Source organism: Canis aureus, chromosome 1 (genome assembly GCF_053574225.1).
Source record: "Canis aureus isolate CA01 chromosome 1, VMU_Caureus_v.1.0, whole genome shotgun sequence".
NCBI classification, from domain to species: domain Eukaryota; kingdom Metazoa; phylum Chordata; class Mammalia; order Carnivora; family Canidae; genus Canis; species Canis aureus.
In genome coordinates this window covers 113360034-113384579 of record NC_135611.1, presented here as the reverse complement: position 1 = coordinate 113384579, position 24546 = coordinate 113360034, and the positions used below count along the sequence as shown (strand labels likewise).

The 24546-nt window shown below is 51.3% G+C and overlaps 2 protein-coding genes and 2 long non-coding RNA genes across 10 annotated transcripts in view; 2 read left to right on the top strand and 2 right to left on the bottom strand.

Moving 5' to 3' along the window:
* The window catches only part of AXL (AXL receptor tyrosine kinase), a 27539-nt gene extending 5191 nt beyond the window's left edge, over nt 1–22348 (top strand). For 2 of the 4 annotated variants that reach the window (XM_077850713.1, XM_077850709.1), the window contains exons 5-20: nt 2828–2908; nt 3057–3172; nt 7643–7853; nt 8165–8304; nt 8956–9106; nt 9309–9335; nt 10622–10754; nt 11052–11143; nt 13630–13725; nt 13894–13971; nt 15379–15471; nt 15874–15995; nt 16585–16694; nt 19088–19247; nt 19701–19837; nt 20439–22348. In XM_077850713.1, coding sequence (XP_077706839.1) covers nt 2828–2908; nt 3057–3172; nt 7643–7853; nt 8165–8304; nt 8956–9106; nt 9309–9335; nt 10622–10754; nt 11052–11143; nt 13630–13725; nt 13894–13971; nt 15379–15471; nt 15874–15995; nt 16585–16694; nt 19088–19247; nt 19701–19837; nt 20439–20790 — 2099 coding nt within the window. In that variant the 3' untranslated portion in view covers nt 20791–22348. The remainder of the gene's footprint in view (nt 1–2827; nt 2909–3056; nt 3173–7642; nt 7854–8164; nt 8305–8955; nt 9107–9308; nt 9336–10621; nt 10755–11051; nt 11144–13629; nt 13726–13893; nt 13972–15378; nt 15472–15873; nt 15996–16584; nt 16695–19087; nt 19248–19700; nt 19838–20438) is intronic. The other 2 variants (XM_077850723.1, XM_077850706.1) reach the window with 1 other exon arrangement.
* On the bottom strand, nt 4843–19883 carry LOC144285573 (uncharacterized). 2 transcript variants are annotated; one of them, XR_013353843.1, is made up of 4 exons: nt 14952–19883; nt 14524–14627; nt 13579–14232; nt 4848–5039 (listed from the first exon to the last, which is right to left on the bottom strand). It is a non-coding gene; the product is annotated as an uncharacterized LOC144285573 (long non-coding RNA). The 2 variants fall into 2 exon arrangements; XR_013353842.1 differs by having other exon boundaries at nt 4843–5039; nt 14524–19883.
* Nucleotides 21265–24546, bottom strand: LOC144285580 (uncharacterized). The gene is made up of 2 exons (XR_013353847.1): nt 23037–24546; nt 21265–22869 (listed from the first exon to the last, which is right to left on the bottom strand). It is a non-coding gene; the product is annotated as an uncharacterized LOC144285580 (long non-coding RNA).
* Nucleotides 23098–24546, top strand: part of HNRNPUL1 (heterogeneous nuclear ribonucleoprotein U like 1) — a 36736-nt gene continuing 35287 nt past the window's right edge. The window contains exon 1 of one of the 3 annotated variants that reach the window (XM_077850771.1): nt 23098–23116. The gene's annotated coding sequence lies outside the window, so the exon portion shown is untranslated. Of the gene's footprint in view, nt 23117–23616; nt 23750–24079; nt 24212–24546 lie in introns of those variants that run through there. The other 2 variants (XM_077850763.1, XM_077850755.1) reach the window with 2 other exon arrangements.

Below are 24546 nucleotides of genomic sequence, written 5' to 3'. Positions count from 1 at the left end.
TCAGCCTGGGGAGGGCTTATGTGTTTGTCAGTGTCAGCCTGGCACATTGTGTTGCTAGGTGTTTGTAGTCCAGGTACCCATGTTTGTGTGTTTATGTTTGTGGATATATGTTTGTGTGTGTGCCCGGATGTCAGCCCCTGTGTACATGCGTGCAAGTCGCTGAGTGGATACTGGTGTCCCTGCGCGTTTGCCATCAGCCCTTGGTCGCTTAGCCAGTGCCCGGTTTTCTGTTTCTGTGCCAGTAACGGCCCCTGTGTGATTCACTGTGTGTGCTGGGTGGGGGCGGGAGGGGGGCTGTGTCAAGGAATTTTGTCCGTTTATGTGTGTCTGTCCCTCGATCTCTGACTCAGGGCGTGCCCTCTCTCCTTCCATCCCTCTGATTCCCTCGGAAAAAGCGCGGGGGAGGGGGGAGGAGGAGCGGACAGGGAGAGGGAGAGGGAGAGGGAGAGGGAGAGGGAGAGGGAGAGGGACAGTGCATCTGGAAAGCACATCTGGAGCAGGCCCGCTCCAGCCGCGGAGGCAGAGCCCGCTGGAGGGGAGAGGGTCCCAGGGCCCCTCATCCCTGCTCTCCCCGTCCTCGAGGTGCGCCGGGCCGAGGAAGGGGGATCCTGGGCCGCGGCCCCCCAGGCCACCGGAAGTGCCGGAGCGGGAGGGGGGCGCCCCGGTGACTCAGGCGGGGGCAGGAATGCTGCGGTTGGAACGGGACCGGGTTCCAGAACTCCCTCCCGCCCCAGGGCTCCTCGGGCGGGCGGGCGGGCGGGCAGCGCCAGCCCCCGCATGGTGACCCTGGCGGGCCCCCACGTGCCAGGTGGCTGGAGCGGCCCCAGGCTCCCCCCCTCGGGCAGCCGTCCCGGGGCGCTCCTGCCCTCCCCCGCCGGCGAGGGCTGCGCCGGGCACCTGACCTTGGCGGGGAGCTGTGCCCGGGCAGCGGCGCTGGGGAGCGCCCCTGCCCACCCCCTTCCGTCCTCGGCCCACTTTCCCTGGGTCCGCTCCCTCTGCCGACTGAGAAAAGGAAACTCTGTGTCTGCGGGTGGATGGTGGTGGTGAGAACACAGGCGCGCGCACACACACACACACACACACACACACACACACGCAGACCGAGCAGGAGGCACACACAGGCACGCAACATCCATAGACACACACAGACCTGCGGTCGCACGTGCAGACTCAGACTTGGTCCTCCTACATCCTGTCACCCACCGTGTGTGTCTCTATTTCTCTGTGTGTGAATCTGTGGATGTTGTATAGCTGTGTATGTCTGTGTTTGTGTGTCTGTGTCATGTTTGTCTCTCAGTGCATGTCTTTGTGCCGGTGTGTGTCTGCCTGTGTTCCCACCAGCACCACACTGCAGAGGGGGGGCAGTCCACCCCCAGACACCCAGAAATAGGTACTCAAGACACATATTGGGACATCTGGGTGGCTCAGTTGGTTAAGCATCTGCCTTGGGCTCAGGTCTGGATCCCAGGACCCTGGGATGGGCTCCCTGCCCAGCAGGGAGCTGGCTTGTGCTCTCTCTCCCTATCTCTCTCTCTCAAATAAATAAATAAATAAGACCTTAACAAAAGAAAAAAGACACATATTAAATCACTTACCCGGAGAATTACACAAGCTCACATTTCTACATACATACATACCCAGAAACACTCATAAGTACACAAAGGCATACGCATAGATTCATTCACTCGTTCAACAGGCACTTATGGAGTACCTACTGTGTGCAAGGCCATTGTAGGCCCTAGGGCAGACAGCAGAGAACAGAAGAGATAGAAACCCCCGCAGTCCTGGAGCTGACAAGTAGCTGAGTGAGCAAGATATACAGGTAATAGGTATAGGTAAAGGTAATAGGTAATAGGTAAAGTATGTGGTGATGAGAAGACCCAAAGAGGAGAAGTAAAACTGAGGAGACGGTAGATGTGGACGTGAGGTCCCAGCTCTCAACAGGGCAGCCAGGGACAGAGCCAAGGAGAAGGGGGGGTCTGGGTACCAAATGTGAAGGAGGGTGGGAGGGAGCCATGTGCACATCTGTGGGAAGACTGATCCAAGCAGAGAGAACAGAAATGCAGAGTTCCTGAGGTAGGAACATGCCTGATGCCTGTTTTCCAGAAACACCCGGAGGCTAGGGAGGGAAGGAGAAGGAGGGGAGCTGCTAGGAGCTGAGCTTTGAGCTTTAAAATGAGCAAACACCTCTAGCTTTACACACATCCATGAGGGTGCTCCTTTGGTGTGTGCCTGTTAGGGATCTGTGCCACTATGTGCATCCGTGAGGCTCTATGTGATCCTGTGTGCGTGTGCACATGAATGTGTGTGTTGGTGTGTGTCTAGGTATGAGTATGTGTGCTTTTGCAAGTGTGTGTATAACTGTGTTGGTGTATGTGCCTGGTGTGTCTATTTGTAACTACCTCTGTGCACACGCATAAGTATGTGTGTTTTAGCATGTGTGTTTCTAAGTGTTGCCTGTGTGAGTATATAAGTGTGTGTGTGTCTATGTGGGGTTTTTTTTTTCTATGTGGGTTTTTATAAATCTATGTGCTAAGTGTGTATATATGTATGTGTGTATCTGTATGGGTGCTGGTGTGCATCAGTAGGTGTGTGTGTTTATGTGGTGGAGCATTAGGACTGAGGCCATCAGCCTCTCCTTGGGCTGGCGATGGAGGCCTGTGCTCACAATTCATCCCGCCCGCCCCCACAACTCTCCCTTCAAGCAGGTGCCCATGTGGGCCGCCCTGACTCTATCAGGCAGGGCATGGTAGGAGGTGGCCCAGCATGCCTGGGAAATCCTCCCTCCCCTCTCTGACACTGGGCCTCTCTTTCTATGGCTCCCCAGGCTTGAACAAGACATCTTCTTTCTCCTGTGAAGCCCATAATGCCAAGGGGGTCACCACATCCCGCACAGCCACCATCACAGGTGACAGGAAAGGGAGCTGGGGAGCTGGGTGTCAGAGGATGTGGGGTCTGGGCCAAAGGTCGGAGCTGAGGTAAAGGGCAGGGTGGGGGTGGAGGGGAGCTTGGGCAAAGGCCCCCCAGGGTCAGTCCTTCCCCTCATCTCTCCACAGTGCTCCCCCAGCGGCCCCGCAACCTCCACCTGGTTTCCCGCCAGCCCACAGAGCTGGAGGTGGCTTGGACTCCAGGCCTGAGTGGCATCTATCCCCTCACGCACTGCACCCTGCAGGTGAGACCTCACATTTGCTCAGCCCTCCTTCCACCACACAGAAGCCCCCATCTCCTCCCTGGGAAACCCGCCCTCCCAGCCATTCATGTGTTGAGAGGCAGTAGAGCCTCAAGTCCCACCAGATGTCCTGGGTTCAAATCCTGACTCCCCCAGCACTGGCTGCAGGAGCTTAGACCGTGACTTAACATCACTGGACCTCAGTTCTCTCATCTGTAAAATGGGCAGATAGGCTTGCTGTAAGAATTCAATAAGTGAATGTAGACAACAAACTTAAAATAGCATCTGGAATACGGGAAATGCATAATAAGCTATCACCTGTTTTAACTTTTTTTTTGTATTAGTAATATTGACTGGCCAGAGTAGGAGTCCTGAGACAGCAGGGCTCAGAGCCATCTCTTTCACCATCGGGTGCCCACAGCCTTATGCTTCTCCCATCCCAGCCCTGATCACTCGGGGTTGTCAATATCTGGGGGTAAGTCTGTCCCCACACGAGACTGGGAGCTCTGGAAAGGCTGGTCCCGGCTATCTCAGTCACCACTGGGTCCTCACGATTGCCCAGTGCTGACCTCAAGTAGGGCACCTTTTTTTTTTTTTTAAGATTTTATTTATTTACTCATGAGAGACACAGAGAAAGAGGCAGAGACACAGGCAGAGGGAGAAGCAAGCTCCTCAGGGGGAGCCCAATGCAGGACTCGATCCCAGGATCCCGTGATCACGACCTGAGCCAAAGGCAGATGCTACAGCCACTGAGCCACCAGGTGCCCCTCTAGTAGGGCATGTTTGCTGGAGGAGTACGTGACCTGAAACGCTCTTGACCCAGCTTTCAACACCAAATTCATTCCAATTCTATACTAAGAAAAACAAATGCAGATCTCTGAGTACAAGACAAAGTTCTGGCCTGATGTTTTCTGAGATTTGGAAATTGGAGTGAGGCTTGGATAGTGCCTGCCAAGACAGATGACAATAATTAATAATGACCAGCTTTTATGGAGCGTCAGTTCCTTACGCACACCCCCTTGTGTGTTTATGGAGCAGGGTCTATGGTTACACCTGCTTTCCAGATGAAGAAACTAAGGCTCAGAGTAGTTAAACAACCTGGCCAAGATTACAGGTGGGAAGTGGCGGAGGTGGGATTCAAACCCGCATCTCCCCAAACCCATACAATCCCCTTCACCTCCTTATCCTTAGAGTCCATTCAGAGCCAGTGCTCCATCGAGTAAGAGCCGTCTTTCTTTTAATTACATGCCCCAGACATAATCTCATTCACTTGTCATTTTAACCCTAGAAAATAAAAATAAAAATTAAAATTAAAAAAAAAAAAAAACCTAGAAAATAATCTGCTAATCTTCCCGTTTTCAAGGGAAGGAACTGAGGCCCAGAGAGGGGAAGTGACCTATCCCATTGGCCAAAAAAAGATAAAACTGATTCAATCACCGAGACTGGGCCCATTTGGGAGACCTCAAATGCCAGGTCAGGCATCAGCCGTACCCCTAACCCACATGCGTCCAGTGGCAAAGGAAAGCAGAAGTGTGTCCTCTTCCTTCTCCAGAGCTCACTTCCTGCTGTGCCTGGCCTGGGTGGGAGGGTTCGAACGGGAGGGTGACAGGAAAAAGAGAAGTGGGAGTGGGCATTGGGAGGCTGACTGTCTGGACTTAAGTCCCTCTCTCCCCTTTACCCCAGCAGAGGTTCCCCTTCCCATCTGTCACTGCAGGTCAGAGAGCAGGCATGGGGACAGCTCCCCCCCACCCATCCTGTTACCCACCAACTGCCCACTCCCTACCAGGCCTCATGGTGCTATCCTCACCACACAGGACTCTGTGTGGCTTCGGGCAAGCTGCTGAACCTCTCTGGGCCTCTGTTTCCTCATCTGTGAAATAGGAATGAAAAAAGAATTTGACCTCAGAGGGTGGTGGTAAAAAGCCAGTGAGTTCATCTAGGATTGCGCTTGTATCAAGCAGGGTGCTTGACACAGGGTCGGTCCTCAAGAAATGTTAGCTGTTGACAGGGTGTGCAAAGCAGCTTACATGCGGTATGTCATTAAGTCTCACAACCTGCCAGGTAGGGAGGACTCGTGGATGCCCATTTTCCAGAGATAGAAACGGAGACTCAGAGAAGTAAAGACACCCACTCTAGGTCACACAGCAGATGATAACCAAGCCAGGACTTGGATCCAAAGAATCTTGGGTCCACACCCATAAGCAGTAAACTCCTTCTGAACACACAGTGTGGCAGTGTAGGTTGGGTCTCCTGGTTGCTTCCTGAGGGGGGATGGCAGCGTCCTTACCGTGTGGGACTGTGCTTGTATGGCTGTAGAGGGTGTGTGGTTCTGTGTGGCAGGGCTGTACAAATATATTGCCCAGCTGTGGCCCCTGCCATGCCGATCATGCTATTCCCAGGGACCAGATGAGCCTCCCAGCCTGTGCTGCTGTGTAGGGTGTGCAGAGTTTCACATTTGTATTCTGGCAACCTCTCACGCACACACAAAATAATCACGGTAAGGGATCCCTGGGTGGCGCAGCGGTTTAGCGCCTGCCTTTGACCCAGGGCGCGATCCTGGAGACCCGGGATCGAATCCCACGTCAGGCTCCCGGTGCATGGAGCCTGCTTCTCTCTCTGCCTGTGTCTCTGCCTCTCTCTCTCTGTGTCTATCATGAATAAATAAATAAAATCTTTAAAAAAAAATCACGGTAAGCACTCAGTGTGCACAGGTTCTTCTAAACGCTTACAAGTTAAACGCTTGCAAGTCAACCCTGCAAATCAGGGAACCATCACTATTATCCCATTTTATAGATGAGGAGACTAAGGCACAGAGAGAGCTAGATGCTGGTAGAGGCTGGATTAGAATATCAGATCCAGCATCCGTGTTTAGCACTGAGCTACACGGCCCCTCTGAACAGGGGAGAAGTATTGTTACTATCACCCATGTTCTTTTTTTTTTTTAAGATTTATTTATTTACTTATGATAGAGAGAGAAAGGCAGAGACACAGGCAGAGGGAGAAGCAGGCTCCATGCCGGGAGCCCGACGCGGGACTCGATCCCGGGACTCCAGGATTGCGCCCTGGGCCAAAGGCAGGCACCAAACCGCCGAGCCACCCAGGGATCCCCTATCACCCATGTTCTTAAATGGACATCCTCACTGTGAGCGGGGCAAAGGTTTTGAAGATAGGTTGGGGTTTCGTTCCCAACGTCGTCAGTGACAAGCTGGTGACTTTGGGCAAGTGATTCCATCTCTCTGAGACTCAATGTGTTCATCTGTCAGTGGAGATGCACACAGTACCCACAGGCAGGGCTGACGTCAGGGTCAAATGAATTCAGATGTGTAAAGGGATTTTCTTTTTATTGAGCTGTAACATACATAATGTACATAATCTTTCATGTACACCTAGATCCTTTATTTTTTTAAGATTTTATTTATTTATTCATGAGAGAGAGAGAGAGGCAGAAACACAGGCAGAGGGAGAAGCAGGCTCCATGCAAAGAGCCCAGTGTGGGACTCGATCTCCGGACCCTGGGATCACACCCGGAGCCAAAGGCAGATGCTCAACCGCTGAGCCACCCAGGCGTCCCAATCCTTTTTTTTTTTTTTTAAGATTTTTTTATTTATTCATGAGAGACACACAGAGAGAGGCAGAGATGCAGGCAGAGGGAGAAGCAGGCTCCCCACAGGAAGCCTTGCATGGACTCAATCTCGGAACTCCAGGATCACGCCCTGAGCCAAAGGCAGACGCTCAACTGCAGAGCCACCCAGGCTTCTCCACCTAGATCCTTAAACATGAATGTTCATGTATTGTCACGAGCCTCCAAATCACCACCCACCAGCTCCCCACAAGTATCCCTCAGCCCCTAGAGATGCCCACTCTTCTGATTTTTTTAAAGATTTTATTTATTTATTCATGAGAGACATACAGAGAGGCAGAGACATAGGCAGAAGGAGAAGCAGGCTCCCTATGGGGAGCCCGATGTGGGACTCGATCCCAAGACCCCAAGATCACGCCCTGAGATGAGAGCAGATGCTCAACCACTGAGCCACCCAGGCGTCCCTACTCTTGCGACTTTTGCCTGTGGTTGAATGTCATCGTCATTCTATTGATGCTGACCGCCTGCCACACGCTGTGCAGCTTGTCCTACTTTCAACCTTTAGGCAGCCTTGGAAGGTGTTTGCTCCTCCAAGCCCCCATGTTCCAGATAAGGAAACTGAGGTTCAGAGAGGGGAAAATCTTGCCAGAGGTGGCTTTTGCAAGTGATGACAGAGCCACACCGTGCAACTGGGTGGTCTTCTCGCTTTGCAAATGCAGGTGCCCATGTTACCCCAGCATGGAGCTCACATATACACACACACACACACACACACACACACATCCTTGCAAAGTTGTGTAATCACACTGGGGCCACCACCAACGACTTGTGTGACTGACTACCTCTTGAGATTTCGTGACCATCCTGTCCTCATGCCCCTTCCCTGTCCCCAGGCTGTGCTGTCAGATGATGGGGTGGGTGTCCAGCTGGGAGAGCCAGACCCCCCGGAGGAGCCTCTCACCTTGCAAGCGTTTGTCCCCCCTCACCAACTTCGGCTGGGCAGCCTCCATCCTCACACTCCTTACCACATCCGGGTGGCCTGTACCAGTAGCCAGGGGCCCTCACCCTGGACCCACTGGCTTCCTGTGGAGACACCAGAGGGAGGTAAGAAAGGGCTGGTCGGAGGCAGATGTCACTTGCAGCCCTGCTGGACCATGCTCACAGCAGTGCCACCCCCAGCAGCTCTTGTCCCCCATTTACCCCATGTGGCCTCAGTCCTTCCCATCCAGTCCCTGACCCCTCAGCATGGCCCACTGGCATGTCTCCCAGACCTCTTCCCTCTGCTTCCGCTCATGCGAGGCCTGCACAAGTTGCCCACGCGCATGCCCTTTGCACCCTGCCCCTGCTTCCTGGGAACAGGGGAGGGGGTCAGGAAGAGGTGGGGGTGCCAGCTTCCCCTCTTCCCTGTCCTCCAGTGCCCCTGGGTCCCCCCGAGAACGTTAGCGCCTTGCGGAATGGGAGCCAAGCCCTCGTGCGTTGGCAGGAGCCAAGGGCGCCCCTGCAGGGCACCCTGTTAGGGTACCGGCTGGCCTACCGAGGCCAGGACACCCCCGAGGTGGGTGCTGCTGGCTGGGCTGGGGCGGAATGGCTGGGTGGAGGGAGATGGGGAGGACAGGACACGAGTGCAGTTGGGGTAATATGAGACCACACTACACCTAGGAGGGCACATCCTGGGAAGGGGTCCAGGCAAGGGGTAGGGAATGGGAGTGGCTATTTACAAGTCCTTGTGAAAAACATTTCAGTAGACTTACAAATGTACTATCATGATTTTACAGCAGATAATTGTATAACATCTTGAAGAAGGGGTGACTTTTCCTAATTTGCACAAAGGTGGTCTTGGAGCAAGCAGCACCCTGGGTTGGAGAGGTGGGTGGGAGAGAGAGGGTGGGGGGTTAGGAGGGGATAAAGAGAGGAACCTGGGTGGAAAGATGAGGGTTCAGTCCCTCACTTGCTAGCACTTGACGACGGGCTGTGAATGAGGCAATGGCCCAGTCCCGGTGGAGCTGATGTTGGAGTGGGCATGGGGATGGAGAATGGAGGTGGGGGTGACAGTGGGGATGATGGGTCGGAAGAGGTAGGGGTGAAGGGCTAGGGGGTGGGGAGGGGGCTTTGAGAAAGATAGGGACTTAACGGTGAGGGTGAAGTCTTAAGAGTTAGGGGTGGCGGGGTGGGGGCTTTACCTTGATGCTACATCTGGACGTCCTAGGTGCTCATGGACATAGGGCTAAAGAGAGAGGTGACCCTGGAGCTGCAAGGGGATGGGACGGTGCCCAACCTGACAGTGTGTGTGGCAGCCTACACTGCTGCTGGGGATGGACCCTGGAGCCTCCCTGTGCCCCTGGAGCCCTGGCGCCCAGGTAACTCCAAAGTCCTGCTCAGCCCCCTTCAACTGATTCACGAGGACCCTGTCTTGCCCAGATAGCCCTGACTTGCTCCCTGTACCTTTCAATGTTACCCCAATCTGGGCTCTTTTCCTACCCAAAACCTTCCTGAGAGTCTCACCGGTGTCACACCAGTCTTATCCTCTCTGAGTCCTCCCTCTGTCCTTTCTCCTCACAGGGCAAGGACAACCAATCCACCAGCTGGGTAAGGGCTTCACACCCTCTTGCCTCCCTCCTTTGCCTTCATGCCCAGTGAGGACCCCATCACCACAAACATACCCATAGACATTTCTTTCATGTTTCTCAAACTCATCATTCTAATCTTCTACTTCTCGGGTTTGTGTGGTCCTTGATGTTGTCAGGAATGGCCCCCGTACATTGTAGGTACTCAATGAATGGTGGATGGATGGATGGATGGATGGATGGATGGATGGATAGATAGATAGGTGGATGGATGGGTGGGCAGGCAGATGAGCTATCCCCCTCAAATCCATCCCTCTCAAATATTTCTCCAGCAATTCTCAAACACCCTTTGTACCCTCCTAGCACTATTATAGTTCATCTCTTGTAACTCAACCTACTATTCTTAAGGATTCCTTATGTGCCTTCCTGCATTTCTTTGCATACCCTTTCCACACTAATGCCAGCCTTCTGTCCCATTCATCCTATTATTGTCCTTCGTTCCTCACACATGCCTCCCAAACCCAGTGCACACCCACACTTCTCATTCACAGACTGCACACTTTTTACACACTCGCCGTATATCCCACATTGCAAATACTGGAAAATTTTGGATCCACACTATCCCACACTCTTCAATTCTTCCTGCACACAGGGAGTGATGCTCCTTACACATTACTCCCTCAACACTCGCCAATCCTAACCCGTTCCCACTCTGCACACACCCACACCAAACTCCTGGGACACTCAGCACGTACCTACCCATTTCCATCCCTTACATACCCATTCCCACCCTTTGACACCCCATTTCATCTCCTCCCATGCCCACACTCCTCTCACACCAACGTTACATCCTTACCAAAAAGTTGCTCATGAGGTGTATCTAAAATGCCTTAACTACTCCTCACTCACATACCTCTAACTCCTCCAATACCCATCTGACATTCTGTGCACCCTTCTTTTGCACATGTATTTCACTTCTATCCCTCGCTTAATAGAAGCCCCTCCATCATCAGTGCATGTTCCTCAAGACCATTCCTTGGTCGTTTGTCCATGAGCCTCATACTCCTTGTATACTCCTCGCATGCGCTCCACACACCCATCCTACACTCCACACATCCCCTCCCCTGCTCACACAACTTGTGTGTTTTCCACACCCAAGTCCATCTCCCTGGATAAGTAGATGCACCTACCTACTACATGCCTCATTAGATATTTCCACATCTGTCTCCCTCCAACATCATATCTTTGGGTCCTGGGGAGCAGGATCCAGGGCTTCATCCATGACCTGTGTGCCATACCCCCTGACAGTGAGTGAGCCCCCAGCCCCTGCCTTCTCATGGCCCTGGTGGTATGTATTGCTGGGAGCAGTCGTGGCTGCCGGTTGTGTCCTCATCTTGGCCCTGTTCCTTGTCCACCGGCGGAAGAAGGAGACCCGCTATGGGTGAGTTGGAACTACGTGAGTAGGGAGGCTAACTTGGACTGGGATGGAGAGGCTGGAGTCAGGGAGACCATGAGGAGGCTGGTGCGAGATGAGAGATTACCAAGAGTCAGAATGAGGTCAAGGGTCTGGGTAATAAATGGAAGGCAGAAGGTAGAAGTCCAAGTCATACTCAGCAAATGCTGGAGGAGAGGGCGGGCAGGGCTTGGGGTTAAGGGTGGTGTTCGCTTTCACTGTTGTCCGAGAAAGGGGGTTCCACCTGGTCCTGCCCTGCCCTCACCTCCTGCCTATTCCCCCCAGAGAGGTGTTTGAACCAACAGTGGAGAGGGGTGAGCTGGTGGTTAGGTACCGTGTTCGCAAGTCCTACAGTCGCCGGACCACTGAAGCCACCTGTAAGTGAACCTCATACCTCCCTGCCCTGGTGTGGGGATGACAAGTGTAGAGATTGGGGTCTGCCGGGCTTCTTTCGATGCATGAACCCAGAGTTTCCAAAGACCCCGGAATACTAGGATGTGAGAACCATAGACTAAGAACAACAGAATTGTGAAACCACACAGATCCTTAAAATAACAGGGTCCTAGACAATAAGTTATAGAAAGACCAAACTTTAGGGCCACAGGATCCTAGAACAGTATAATGATGATGACGATAATGATGATGATGATGGCAATGAAGAGGACAAGGATGGTTAGATAATTGTAAAGCCAATAATGACAGCCAGCCCTAGCACTTCCTATGTGACAGGTGCTGTTCTAAGTGTCCCACACGTCATTTAATTGAATTCTCACGACAACCCAATGAAGTAGGTAAGTCACTCTCCACTTTCACAGATGGGGAAGCTGGGTACAGAGTGGTTAGTAACTTCCTCAAGGCCACACAGCTTTTAAGTTAGACAGCTGGGCTTTGAACCCTGGTCATTTTGCTCTGAAGTTCATCCTCTTAACTACCTCTTGGAATTCTAGAATGTTAGAGAGTGGAATGGATTTTGGCCGAAACAATCATAGGCTCAATATCATAGACCCTTAAGATCTGGAAAACCATATGCTCTAAGAGCTCTAGACTCTCTGTAGACTGTGGAATTTTGAAGGGTCCCAGCTAAGGAAGGACCTCAGAGTGCACCTTGTCTAATCTCTTCATCTTTCCAGCTGGGAGAAACTTAAATCCAGAAAGGAAAGAGACAGAGTGATGTCTCTTCCCAGGACACAGTGAGAAGGCTGCCGGGGCCCCAGGGAGATATTGGAAGGGGCTGGGAAAGACATTTATTTAGGAGAAGCAAGAATAAGAAGCAAGGAGGTCATGGCGCTCTAGTGGGGTGACATGCAGCAGCAGTTCTCAGAGTGTGATCCAGGTCCCTGAGGGTCCCTGAGACCTTTGCAGGGGGTCCATGAGGTCAAAACTATTTTCATAATAATTCCAAGATGTTATATGCCCTTTAACACTCTCGTTCTCTCACATGTGTTCCGTGGAGTTTTTTTTAGAAGTTCTCTGATGTGTGATGGTTGACACTCTATTGGTTGACAAATGTGTGTTGGTTTATTCTTGTGTTTGAAAAATCTATCCATTTTAATTTTGAATACAGTAAGTATTGATCCATATAATCCCAGTGAATGAAAGCTCTATGTAGTCCTCAGTAAATTTTTATTTATTTATTTATTTATTTATTTATTTATTTATTTATTTATGAGACACAGAGAGAAAGAGAGAGAGAGAGGCAGAGACACAGGCAGAGGAAGAAGCAGGCTCCATGCAGGGAGCCCGACGCGGGACTCGATCCTGGGTCTCCAGGATCACGTCCAGGGCGGAAGGCGGTGATAAACCGCTGAGCCACCCGGGCTGCCCAGTCCTCAGTAATTTTAAGAATGAGAACAGGTCCTGAGGCCAATAAGTTTGAGAACTGTTGCCATATAGCAATGAAAATAAATTGCAATTACACACAACTAACTACATGACAGCTGTCTCATAGACACTGTGTTGAATGAAAGAAGCCAGACATGAAAGAAAACATAGTACGTGATTCCATGTTTATGATTATATTCCCAAACAGAAATGGCCAATCTATGAGAAGAGAAGTCAGGAAGGTGGCCACTCTTAAGAGGGCAGGTCATGGTCTGTTCTTGACTTGGGTGCTAGTTATATTATTGTGTTTGCTTTGTAGAAATCCACTGAGCTGGGGTGCCTGGGTGGCTTTGTCACTTGAGCATCCAGCTCTTGGTTTCAGCTCAGACCATGATCTCATGGTTCATGAGATGGAGCCCCATGTGGGCCTCCCCACTCAGCTGGGAGTCTGCTTAAAGATTCTCTCCCTCTGCCCCTCCCTGCTTCACTCGTGTGCACTCTCTCTAGAAAGAATAAACTTTTCACCTGGGTGGCCCAGTTGGTTAAGCAGCCAACTCTTCTTTTCAGCTGAGATCATGATCTCAGGGTCGTGAGATTGAGCCCTGTGTCAGGCTCTGTGCTCAGCAGGGAGTCTTCTTGGGGTTCTCTCTCCCTCTCTCTCTGCCCCTCCCCCTGACTCATGCATGTGCAAGTGCTCTCTCTCTTTCTCAAAAAGAAATCACCGAGCTGCTTGATGAGGATTTGTGCAGATTATATTTCAATAAAAAGTCAAGAAATATTTTTGGCAGGACACTGACCAATCAGGGTGCCCACTGGTGCAAGATTATGTGCCAGGCTCTAACCCTTTAGCTGGTCTGGGAGAAGATTCAGGGGGTCTAGAGGAAGAGCGAAGGTGGGATGTGTGCTCAGGGCAGTAGCTGTTTTTGAATGAATGTAGAAATATTTCAATATTTTAACAATGGATACATCCCTCATGATATCCAAATGTTACCTGAGTGTCAGCCCTGCTGCATGGCTCTGTCCACCCCCATCTCCCATGCAGTGAACAGCCTGGGCATCAGTGAAGAGCTGAAGGAGAAGCTTCGGGATGTGATGGTGGACCGGCATAAGGTGGCGCTGGGGAAGACCCTGGGAGAAGGTGAGTCCTCCCCCTGCCCCCTCACCCAGAGTACACACACACACACACACACACACACACATCCCCCTGAACCATGAAGTCCTTCACTTCCCCACTCCTACCCAGTCACAGGAAATGCAGTCCCCACAAGCCCCCCTGAGGTCAATATCTCCCTCTGGTCCCCCACAGGAGAATTTGGAGCAGTGATGGAGGGCCAGCTCAACCAGGATGACTCTATCCTCAAGGTGGCTGTGAAGACAATGAAGAGTGAGTCTGTACTTGCGTGTCCATGTGGATGGGACCCTTACCCCATAACTGTAGGCCTTTTCCCTATGCCCCCAACGAGGCAGAAGAGCAGAAAAGTGAGTAGCAAATTAGCCCTGTCACAGAATCCCAGGGTTTCTGGGCAGGAAATGGAGTCCACACTAGGTACTTCAAAAGAAGGAATTTAATATGGGGACCTTTACTACAAAGGCATAGGAATGACATGGAGCAGCGAGGCCACCTGGAGATTAGCAGCAGCAAGGCCTGAAGGGCAGAGGGAGGAAGTGGTGTCACCAGAGCCTACGGCCGGGCACACATGGTGGGATTTGGGATCACAGATTTAGGGGCTGCCTTGTGGAAGCTTGAAACACACAGCTTTCACCAAGGCAGTGCTGAAAGCAGTAAGGGACAGGGTGAAATACCCTGACTTCTCCCCCTCCACCCTCCCACCTGCCAGTCTCCCATCAGTACTTCCCATTGGCAAACTCCAACAGGAAAATAGTATGGAAGGGAGCCTGGGAAATCTAGTTTTTGGGGATCAGCCCCCTGAGTTACCTAACAGAACAGGGAAGGTCTGGAATGAGGCACACCTGGCTTCATTAGCCAGCTGTGTGATCTCAGGCAAGTGACTCTGCCTCTCTGAGCTGCCTGCCGTTCATCTGGAAAAAAAGGATCATAATGTCCTTGTTTCCTAGGGTGAGCCAAAGCACTTAATGCTGGGAACCGTATGTAGTTATGTGCAATGAATGTGGAGTGTGGCTGTATTATTTACATGGTCAGGGACGGTGGGAGCCAGTCCAGGGTCACACAGCACAGGAAGTCTGGGACCAAGCCCCTTCCATACAGGGAAGAGGCACTGAGGGTCAGGCTGCCGCTGGTGGTGAGGGAGGAAGGATCCTTTCTGCATCACTGGGGCAAAAAGCCTGGGTTGTGGGGTTATCAGTCTCTCCCCATTCATTCATTATTGAGCACTTCTTACGTACCAGGTTATGCTCTTCACCTCGGTTTGAATCCCAGCCGTGTGACCTTGGGCAAGTCGCTTTGCCACTATGAGCCAGTGTCCTGAGTTATAAAAAGGGAGAAATCGTATGGATCCCCAGGGAAGCAACCTAGCATGGTGTGTGCACAGGGACCTCAGAGCCGGACCACCAGGCTTCTGATTCTGCCTAATTCACTTGCAAGCTGTGTGTGCCCTTAGGCAGATTTCCTGACCGTTCTGTGCTTTGGCTTCCCCATCATTAAAACAGGGAGAACCTCAGAGGGTTAAATGAGTTAATATATAGAAAGTGCTAGAGTGTGGCACCAGGTACTTAGTAATCATGTTTGATGAAGAGGATGATGATGAAAGAGAGGAGGGGAGAAAGGGTCCTCCCTCCCCTCCTCCTTATCCACCTTTCTCTCTCCCCCAAGTTGCTATCTGCACAAGGTCGGAGCTGGAGGATTTCCTGAGTGAAGCTGTCTGCATGAAGGAATTTGACCACCCCAACGTGATGAGGCTCATTGGTGAGGGAGGGGCAGATTTAGGGGGCTCTACAGGCCCCATTGAGGCCACTCCAGAAGGAAGACCCCTCCCTCTGGCACTGGGAAGATCAAACCTCTAGGCTCTCTGCTTCCCCCTCCTTCAGAATCAGCAAGCTCCCCTCCTTCTTCTTTCTCTCAGCTTGGAATGTGACCTCTGACCTTTCCCAGAAATAGCTGAGGTCCCCAGGAGGGCTCTGGAAACTTCCCTGGGAACAGTGCTACAATCGGCTTCTCTGAAGCTTGGTCCTTGCCACCCCACCCGTCCCACCCCCAACAATTTGGAAGATTTGAGGGGGAGGGAGAGACAGAGTGGAGGGAGGGGATGTCTTCCCCTCTCTGTCCAACTGGAATGACAGGGGCTGCCTGGCGGTGGGGGGGGCTCAGGCGTCTGTTTCCAGGGTTCCGAACGAGAGGGCTTCCCGGCACCGGTGGTCATCTTACCTTTCATGAAGCATGGAGACCTGCACAGTTTCCTTCTCTATTCCCGGCTTGGGGACCAGCCAGTGGTGAGGGACGTTTCCTTGTCTGGTCTACAGGTGTTAATTGAGCACCTGTTAGGTACCCAGCACTGATCAGACCATGGTGACCAAGAACTTGCCCTCATAGAGCTGTCTGCCGTGAGGGGTCCAGGCAACAAATAAGTTAACAAATAAGCAAGATAATTTTAGGTGCCAGGAAGGAAATAGAGTCAGATGAGCCACAGAGAGTCCAGGCAGTTAGTTTGGGTGGACAGAAAAGGTCTTACTGAGGAGGCAATCTTGAAGGAAGAGGCAACCAGCAGGAGGTGGGGAGACCTGGAGGGAAGGGGTGCTGGCAGAGGGCACAGCATAGGCAAAGGCTTAGAGGTGGGAACAAGCATAATCTGTCTGAAAACCAGAAAGGAGGCCCCTTGCTGGAGTGAAGGTCACATGTCCCAGGCAATAACATTAGATCAACTTGGTGGGGAGGGCAGGAGGAGATTGTACAGGGCCTTATTGGAAAGATGTTAGATTTAATTCTTGGAGCCATGGGACACCACTGCAGGGAAGAAGGGAGGGAGGAGTGCTGGATCTCAGGGTCTTGGCCGACCTCGACTCCCTCCTGCTCTGCCCCCAGTTCCTGCCCACTCAGATGCTGGTGAAGTTCATGGCAGACATCGCCAGTGGCATGGAGTATCTGAGTACCAAGAGATTCATACACCGAGACCTGGCCGCCAGGAACTGCATGTGAGTGTTGAGGCTTGCAAAGATACCCCCTCACTCTCTCCTTCAGGGAGCTGCCTCTCTCTTCCATTCCAGGATGGAAGATGGGTCTAGACATACATACCCTTCAGGCAGGCCAGAACTCAGGACTGCGATAGAGAGGTCAGCAAAGGGATTGGAGGAGCCTTCCTGGAGGAGGTGTGCCTGGAACTGAGATCCTGGAGAGGGGTACTTGGATGTGGAGGAGAGGCAAGAGGGAAGGTTCAGTGGGTGACATGAGATGAGCAAAGGGGCAGAGATGACCAATGATGGTGGTGGCACTGAAGCCTCATCTCTGTCTCCCTCCCTGCTGAGTGTCTTGCCTGGGGCTGCCCTGAGGGAGGCGCCACATTGAAGAAGGGGACCAGACACCACCACCACCCCTGCCCTGCCAACAGACATGCCAGAAAATAGGGCAGAACTAAACTAAGGTGAGGGTGGTGTGTGTATATACATACCTACATATATACGGTCCTACCCGTCCAATCCATATTCAGATTCTTCAGTTTTCCTCCAAAATGTCTTTGAGGGCTGTTTTATTTTTGCACCAAATCAGGATCTATTCAAGATTGTTTTCCACGGAGTTTGGTTGTTACGGCCCTTTGGGCCTTTTTAATCTGAAATAGCCTCCCCTACCACCACCTTTTTTTTTTTTTTTTTTTAAGATTTTATTGATTCATTCAGGGGAAAGGAGTACACATGTGTGCCAGGGGAGGGACAGAGGGGGAGGGAAAGGGATAAGCAGACTCTGTGCTGAGCGGGGAGCCCTATGTGGAACTCAACACAGGGCTCATTCTCATGATCCTGAGGTCATGACCCAAGCTGAAACCAAGAGTCAGATGCTTAACCAACTGAGCGACCCAGGCACCCCCTATGTTTTATATTTTTACAGCATATACTTTGGAAGAGACCAGGCCATCTCTCTTGTGGGATGTGACATATATGTATGTGTTTCCTTGTGGTGGCATTTGCCTTATTCCTCGTTTCCTGTATTTCCTGTTAAGTAGAAAATGTATGTAAAGGGTTCAATAGACTCAGTGAAATGGAAATTCCTTTCCTTCTGCAACTTGGGCTGATCCTCATCAAGCCCCCCCATGGAACAATGACATTGAAAATCAGAGTAGACAACCCATTGCGGGGGTTTTTTGTTTTTATTCATTTGTTTGTTTATTTTTTAGACAACCCATTGTTATGCACCTGTGCTTTTTTTTTTTAAGATTTTATTTATTTATTCATGAGAGACGCACAGAGAGAGGCAGAGACATAGGCAGAAGGAGAAGCAGGCTCCATGCAGGAAGCCCGATATGGGACTGGACCCTGGGACTCCAGCATCATGCCCTGAGCCAAAGGCAGACACTCAACTGCTGAGCCACCCAGGCATCCCACACCTGTTGCTTTTAAGTTAAAATATTAAGAGGCTCCTGGTCAGTTCAGTTGGTGGAGTGTGCGACTCTTGGTCTCCAGGTTGTTACTTTGGGCCCCATACTGGGCATAGAGGTGACTTAAAAAAAATCTGAAGGGGTACCTGGCTGGCTCAGTAAGTAGAGCATGCAACTCTTAATCTCAGGTTGTGAGTTTGAGCTGCATGTTGGGCATGGAGCCTACTTAAAAAATAAAAATAAAATAAAATATTTTCTTAAAAGGAAGTTCTTGGGGCACCTGGGTGGTTCAGTTGGTTAAGCATCCAATTTTTTTAAATATTTTATTTATTTATTCATGAGAGACACACAGAGAGAGAGAGGTAGAGACATAGGCAGAGGGAGAAGCAGGCTCGCTGTGGGAAGCCCGATGTGGGACTCGATCCCAGGATCACGCCCTGAGCCAAAAGCAAATGCTCAACCACTGAGCCACCCAGGTGCCCCTAGCCCACGTCTTTGTTAGCTTGCTTTTTTTTTTTTTTTAAGATTTTTTATTTATTTACTCATGAGAGACACAAAGAGAGAGGCAGAGACACAGGCAGAGGAAGGAGAAGCAGTCTCCATCCAAGGAGCCTGATGCAGGACTTGATCCCAGGAATCTGGGATCATGCCCTGAGCCAAAGGCAAACGCTCAACTGCTGAGCCACCCAGGTGTCCCTAGCCCACAACTTTGTACATATTGGTTAGTTCCTTTTTCTTTGCTCTGTGGTATTCCTTTATACAGATGATGTCCCACGACATTCTGTCTCTTAATCTGGGTGGCGGTTACATGGGTGTGTTTATGAAACTTCATATGGAGGGAACAAGAAACAATACATTTCCCTTCCATCTGGGGTTGACAGATCCTCACCCCCAAGGACAGCCAGAGTGGGAAATGAAAGCGGAGTCTGAGAGTTGAGGGCAGGCTTCCTGGTAGAGGAGGCAATGCGGTCACCCTGTTCCTCTCCCCAATCTGGGCAGGCTGAATGAGAACATGTCCGTGTGTGTGGCGGATTTTGGGCTTTCCAAGAAGATCTACAATGGGGACTACTACCGCCAGGGACGCATCGCCAAGATGCCAGTCAAGTGGATTGCCATTGAGAGCCTGGCTGACCGTGTCTACACCAGCAAGAGTGATGTGGTAGGTGCACCCTTGAGAGGAGCGAGGGTCAGTGGCCTGTTCATCACTCACTGCAGTGGGGAAGCACAGGGGCCTGACCACATGGGCTAGGCATGTCTGCGGGTGTGGTGGGAGTCTGTGAACGGTGGTGTGGACATGCTGGGGATATATACAGGTTCATGCGTGCATGGTGGCAAGTTCATACAGGGGACATGTGGCCAATTTAGGTTGGGAGAGGCAGAGGTAAGTATACATGTGTGTACAGCCAGGGTGTGGAGGGTGACACATGAGACCATGTGTCTATGAAGTGTGTAAATGTGTGCATGGAAGTTACCTCTGTGAGTGTGCAATGTACCAAGATAGCTATGTACACATGTGTACATATATGTGGGTGTACCCATGAACCTATGTGTTGGGGGGTGTCTCTGTGCAGGAGAGACCAGCTAATTCTCTCCCTTCTGCCCCCCCCCACAGTGGTCCTTTGGGGTGACGATGTGGGAGATTGCTACACGGGGCCAAACCCCATATCCAGGAGTGGAAAACAGCGAGATTTACGACTACCTGTGCCAGGGAAATCGACTAAAGCAGCCTGTGGGCTGTCTGGATGGACTGTGAGGATCCTTAGGACCCCCTCACCCACCCCCGTCCCATCCTAGATTTCACTCCAAAACCCAGAGCACCCCACATGGCCCCAACCCTCTAAAACTTGCACAGAATCCCTCAGGCTGTTCAGGAACCCACACTGAGACCCCCCCACCCCCAAAATTCTAATTCACCCCAGACTCCTGAGCACCTGTATTTCTCCAGTGCTCTTCAACACCCAGGACCCTCTGCCAGCCCTCCAGTTTGCCATATTGGGCTTCTCCAAACTCACAGGTCTCCTCTGAGATATCCTCAGGATTCTTTAGGACAGTGCTTACCAAACTTTGCTGTCTTACAACACGCAGAGGAGAGCAGAACATTTATCCAGCATTTTGAGGGCAAAGTCTGCTCTAGCAAACCCTCCCTAGAACACTACCCAATACCCAGGGAGGTTCCCCAAGACCCTTTCCAGCTCCCGCATGTCCCAGGACACCCCTTGGAAACTCTTGAGAATTCCCAAACCCCAAACTGCTAAGGTTCCTTCCAGTTCCATAAAATGCCCCCAAACTCCCAGAATGCTCCCCTTCTGAGCTCCTGCTCAGTCTCCCACCCCTCATTTTGCTGCCCTAGGTATGCCCTGATGTCCCGGTGCTGGGAGCTAAACCCCCGGGACCGGCCGAGTTTCTCAGAGCTTCGGGAAGATCTGGAGAACACACTGAAAGCCCTGCCCCCTGCCCAGGAGCCCGAGGAAATCCTCTATGTCAACATGGATGAGGGTGGGAGTCATTCTGAACCACTTGGAGCTGCTGGAGGAGCTGACCCCCCAACTCAGCCTGACCCCAAGGATTCCTGCAGTTGCCTCACCGCGGCTGAGGTCCATCCTGCTGGACGCTATGTCCTCTGCCCTTCTACAGCCCCTGGCCCCGCCCTGCCTACCGACAGGAGCTCCCCAGCTCCTCCAGGGCAGGAGGATGGAGCCTGAGACATCGCTCCACCTGGGACTCCTTCTCAGGACCCAAGCTAGGCACTGCCACTGGGGGAGCCTCCCCCCCAACTATTTCACCACTCCAGGCCTCATCCTCGACTATAGCCTTCTCTTCCTACCCTATTCCACTTCCATCCCAGATGGATCTTCTCTTTTCTTCATGCCTTAGTGTCCCCATGTGTAAAAGGAAGCGGTTGGGCTGCAATCCCTAGGGGTCCTCCCAGGTCTCATATTCCAAGATTCTAGATTCTAAGGTTCAAAGAGTCTAGATGTAAAGGTTCTAAGTTTCAAAGATGTTATTAGTCTTTGGCTCTAAGGACTTAAAATCCCAAAGTCTCTAATTCTAAAGTGCAGGACTTAAAATCCCAAAGTCTCTAATTCTAAAGTGCTAAGGTTCCAGACATGGAAGTTGTGAGGCCTATATTCTAAGGTTCTAAGAGTCCATGGCTCTAGATTTTTCTGATTCCAGGATTCTTTTTTTTTTTTTTTTGATTCCAGGATTCTTGATAAAGCCCACAAGATTTTAAGTTCTGAAGCTCTAAGATTCTAGTTCTAAGACCCAAGGCTCTATGATTCTAGATTTTGTTTTTCTAGGGTTCAGAGTCCTCAGAGTATAAGATTCTAGATTCTGCAATTCTAGACATGGAGATTCTAAGGCCTAATGTTTTAAAATTTGATGTTCTAAGCCTCTTAGACTGTAAATCCTCTGGCTGTAAGACTCTATATCGTAAGGCTTCTAGATTTTTGTCTTCTCAAGTTCTAAGATTCTAATAATGGTTAATTATAAGTTCTAAGGCTTTATGATCCTTGAAACTCTTATTATGAGATTCTGGATGCTAAAGATTTAAGATTCTAAAATCTGCCATTCAAAAGTTCTAAGAGTCTAAAGATGGAGGCCCAGAGGTCTAATGTTCTAAGATGTGGTGTTCTAAGACTTAGTCTAAGAACCTAGATCCTGTGTCTAAGATTCTAGACCATATGCTTCAAGATTCTAGATTATTAAACTCTAAGATTCTAATGTTGTTCTGTTCTATGTTCCAAGACACTCTAGACTCTATCGGTCCAAGACTCTGGATCCTTAGCATCTAAGGTATAAGACTACAGTTAGTTGTGACTAGCTAGATACCAAAGTTCTAATCATTTCCAGTGTTGGATATATTTAGTTTCTATGTGGCATTCCACCTGCCTAGGATTTTAGTTAAGGGTCCAAGAATCTACAGTTCTAAGTCTTAAGATCCTAGGCATTGTAGTTCTAAGATTCAAATACTGTCAGATTCTAAAGGTCTATAGGTCTAGAATTCCAAGGGATGATTCCAAGGTTCTAATTTTATAGATTCTTCTGTTTGACTCTCCCCTTCTGAGCCACCTCTGCTTCCTCCTCCCCTTAAGCCTGTGCAATAATGCATTAGGGATGCCTCCTTTCCCCAGGGGGCAATTTCCCTCCTTTTGGGCCATGCTGCCCCCGCCCTGAGCCAGTCCCTCAAGCCCCCTGTACAGAGGTGTGGACTCTGGCACTTCCAGAGGGGCTCAGATCACATAAAACTTTATAACCACACTTCTGTCTCCTCTTGTTTCCACTCAGCTGCCATGTAGCCCCCTCTCCCTGGCAACTTCCCATCAGTAAAAAGAAAGGTTTGGCGGGGTCTTGGAGTTCTTCCTTTACAGAGAGGGCAGAAATGAGCATCCATATAAACAAAAAGACATGCAAACAGCAGCCTCTCCGAAATCCCTAGTGAGGAACAGGCACTCAGAGACTCAGTGTCAGACACACTCTCCTCCGCACCCCAAAGTAGCAAACCCATTAGGATATACTCAGGCATACCTGGCCACGAATAAGAGAGATGCTGAAATTCAGACACATGTAGTAACAGATGCAAAAGATTACACAGACACAAACATATTTACAAACATATGAAAGGCAGATATACTCACCAGGGATAGGAAGAAACCCGAGTAACACAGATCACAAAGAGTACACACAGAGCACAACAGGTACTCACAGACTTAAGTGTTCAAATTCACAAGAAAACACAGGCACAGGACACCTCCGATCATCACGGGCCCACAAAGGGATTCCTGCCAAGGCAAACCCACTGTGCTTTGCATGCATCCTGGGCCCGCGATCCCGGGTGCACCCGGCAGCACATGGAGAAACCCTTGCCAGCGCCCGGACGCCCCCCGGTGGCGGCTCTTGAGAACCGGGGATAGTTCAATCCGGGCCACAAACTTTTTTTAGAACAAACCCTTGTGGGAAGCTGGGAGGAGAGAGGAAGTCGGACGTTGGCGAGGGGCGGGGTGTCTGGACTGGAACCTCCGGGCCCACGTGAGTGTCTGCCCCGATTCTGAGTGGGTGCTGTGTGTCGGGGTTGCCGTGTCAGCTCGTAGCGTAACTTGTCCTTTGTCTTTATCATTCGGTGCCGCCTGCCAGTGCGGACCTTAGCGGCCCCTTCTACGTTCCCCTTAACTGATGCATCCAATCTGACCCACGGCCACTTGTTTATCTCGTCGCGTGTGTTTTTGTCCAAGTAGAGGTGGTGTGCGGCTTCCGTGGGCGTAACGGTGCGGCTTAGCGGGCAACGGGCGTTTGCATCGCACCCCCCCCCCTTTGTGTATCTTTGCAGAAGTTTTGTGTGTTTTGAGTTAAGAGGCAACAGGTGGTGGTGCAGCGCGGTAGACACTGCGAAACTCTGGCGTTTGCCCTTGCAGCGTGAGGCTGAACTACCAACCTGTGTGTCTGAACTTGTCAGTCTCAGACGCCAAACAGCCAGAACTACTCGACAGCGGTTTAGAGGATTTGGAGTGGAGACCCGCGAACTCCTGGAGGTCTTCCCGGAGGGGAAAGGCTCTATGGTCGCGCGCAGAGCGCCCACTCCACGTAAGATCCCAACCGTAGAGAACGGCGGCGGCGAAGCTATGACCGTGGCAAGAGGCGCCCCTTGAGATCAAAGGGAAGAGGGTGCGATTTCCTTTACAACTTTTCTCCCGTGTGTTTGCTTAGCCTCTTTCAAACCCGCGGGACTCTCTGAAGCCAAGTTTCCTTTGCATAAAGGCGATGGAGTTAGAAGATGGATAATTTATCTACTTTACCTCGCCGCTCCCCGCCCCCCCCCCCGCTCCCCCCCCAGCGACATTTGCGAGGCCGTGCGGGGAAGAACGGCCAATCTGGTTAGCTTTATCCAGCGAGCCCAACTGTACCCGCTTTATAGGATAAAACAGTCATCGCGATTGGCGGGCAGATTGTTTTGAAACCGCCCTAACGGCAAGGGGCGGGCCCTTGGCGAATTCATCTTTCCGGTTTCTTAAAGGCGACAGCGGAACGGAGGCGGGGGGAGTGGGTCGGCCGACCCTCCGTTTGATTGGTTCTAGTCGTTTTACCCGCCTGGACTCCTCTAGGGGCGGGAGATCTCGACCAATCAGGGTAGGTGTTACAGGAGCCCCCAGTTTGATGAAAGGACCGCTCAGGGAAGGCCGAGAGTGTGTGTCTGTATATGTGTGTATGTGTTGGGGGGCGGTGGGGGTTCATTCTAAGATCTCGTCGCTGATTGGGCCAAGTCTTTACTCCTTTTTCTTCATTTGACCCTACGGGAGCGGGCGCGCGGGCACTACCCAGTCACCGCGTGCTCCGCCTCCCGCCTTTTCCCGCCCTCCGCCCTGGCGGCGGCAGCGACGTAGGCCAACGCTTCCTCTCTGGCGGCTCCAGAGCCCTTTCATTGCCGTTCTTTTGAGAGCTACGCTCTGATTGGCTGAGCTTCC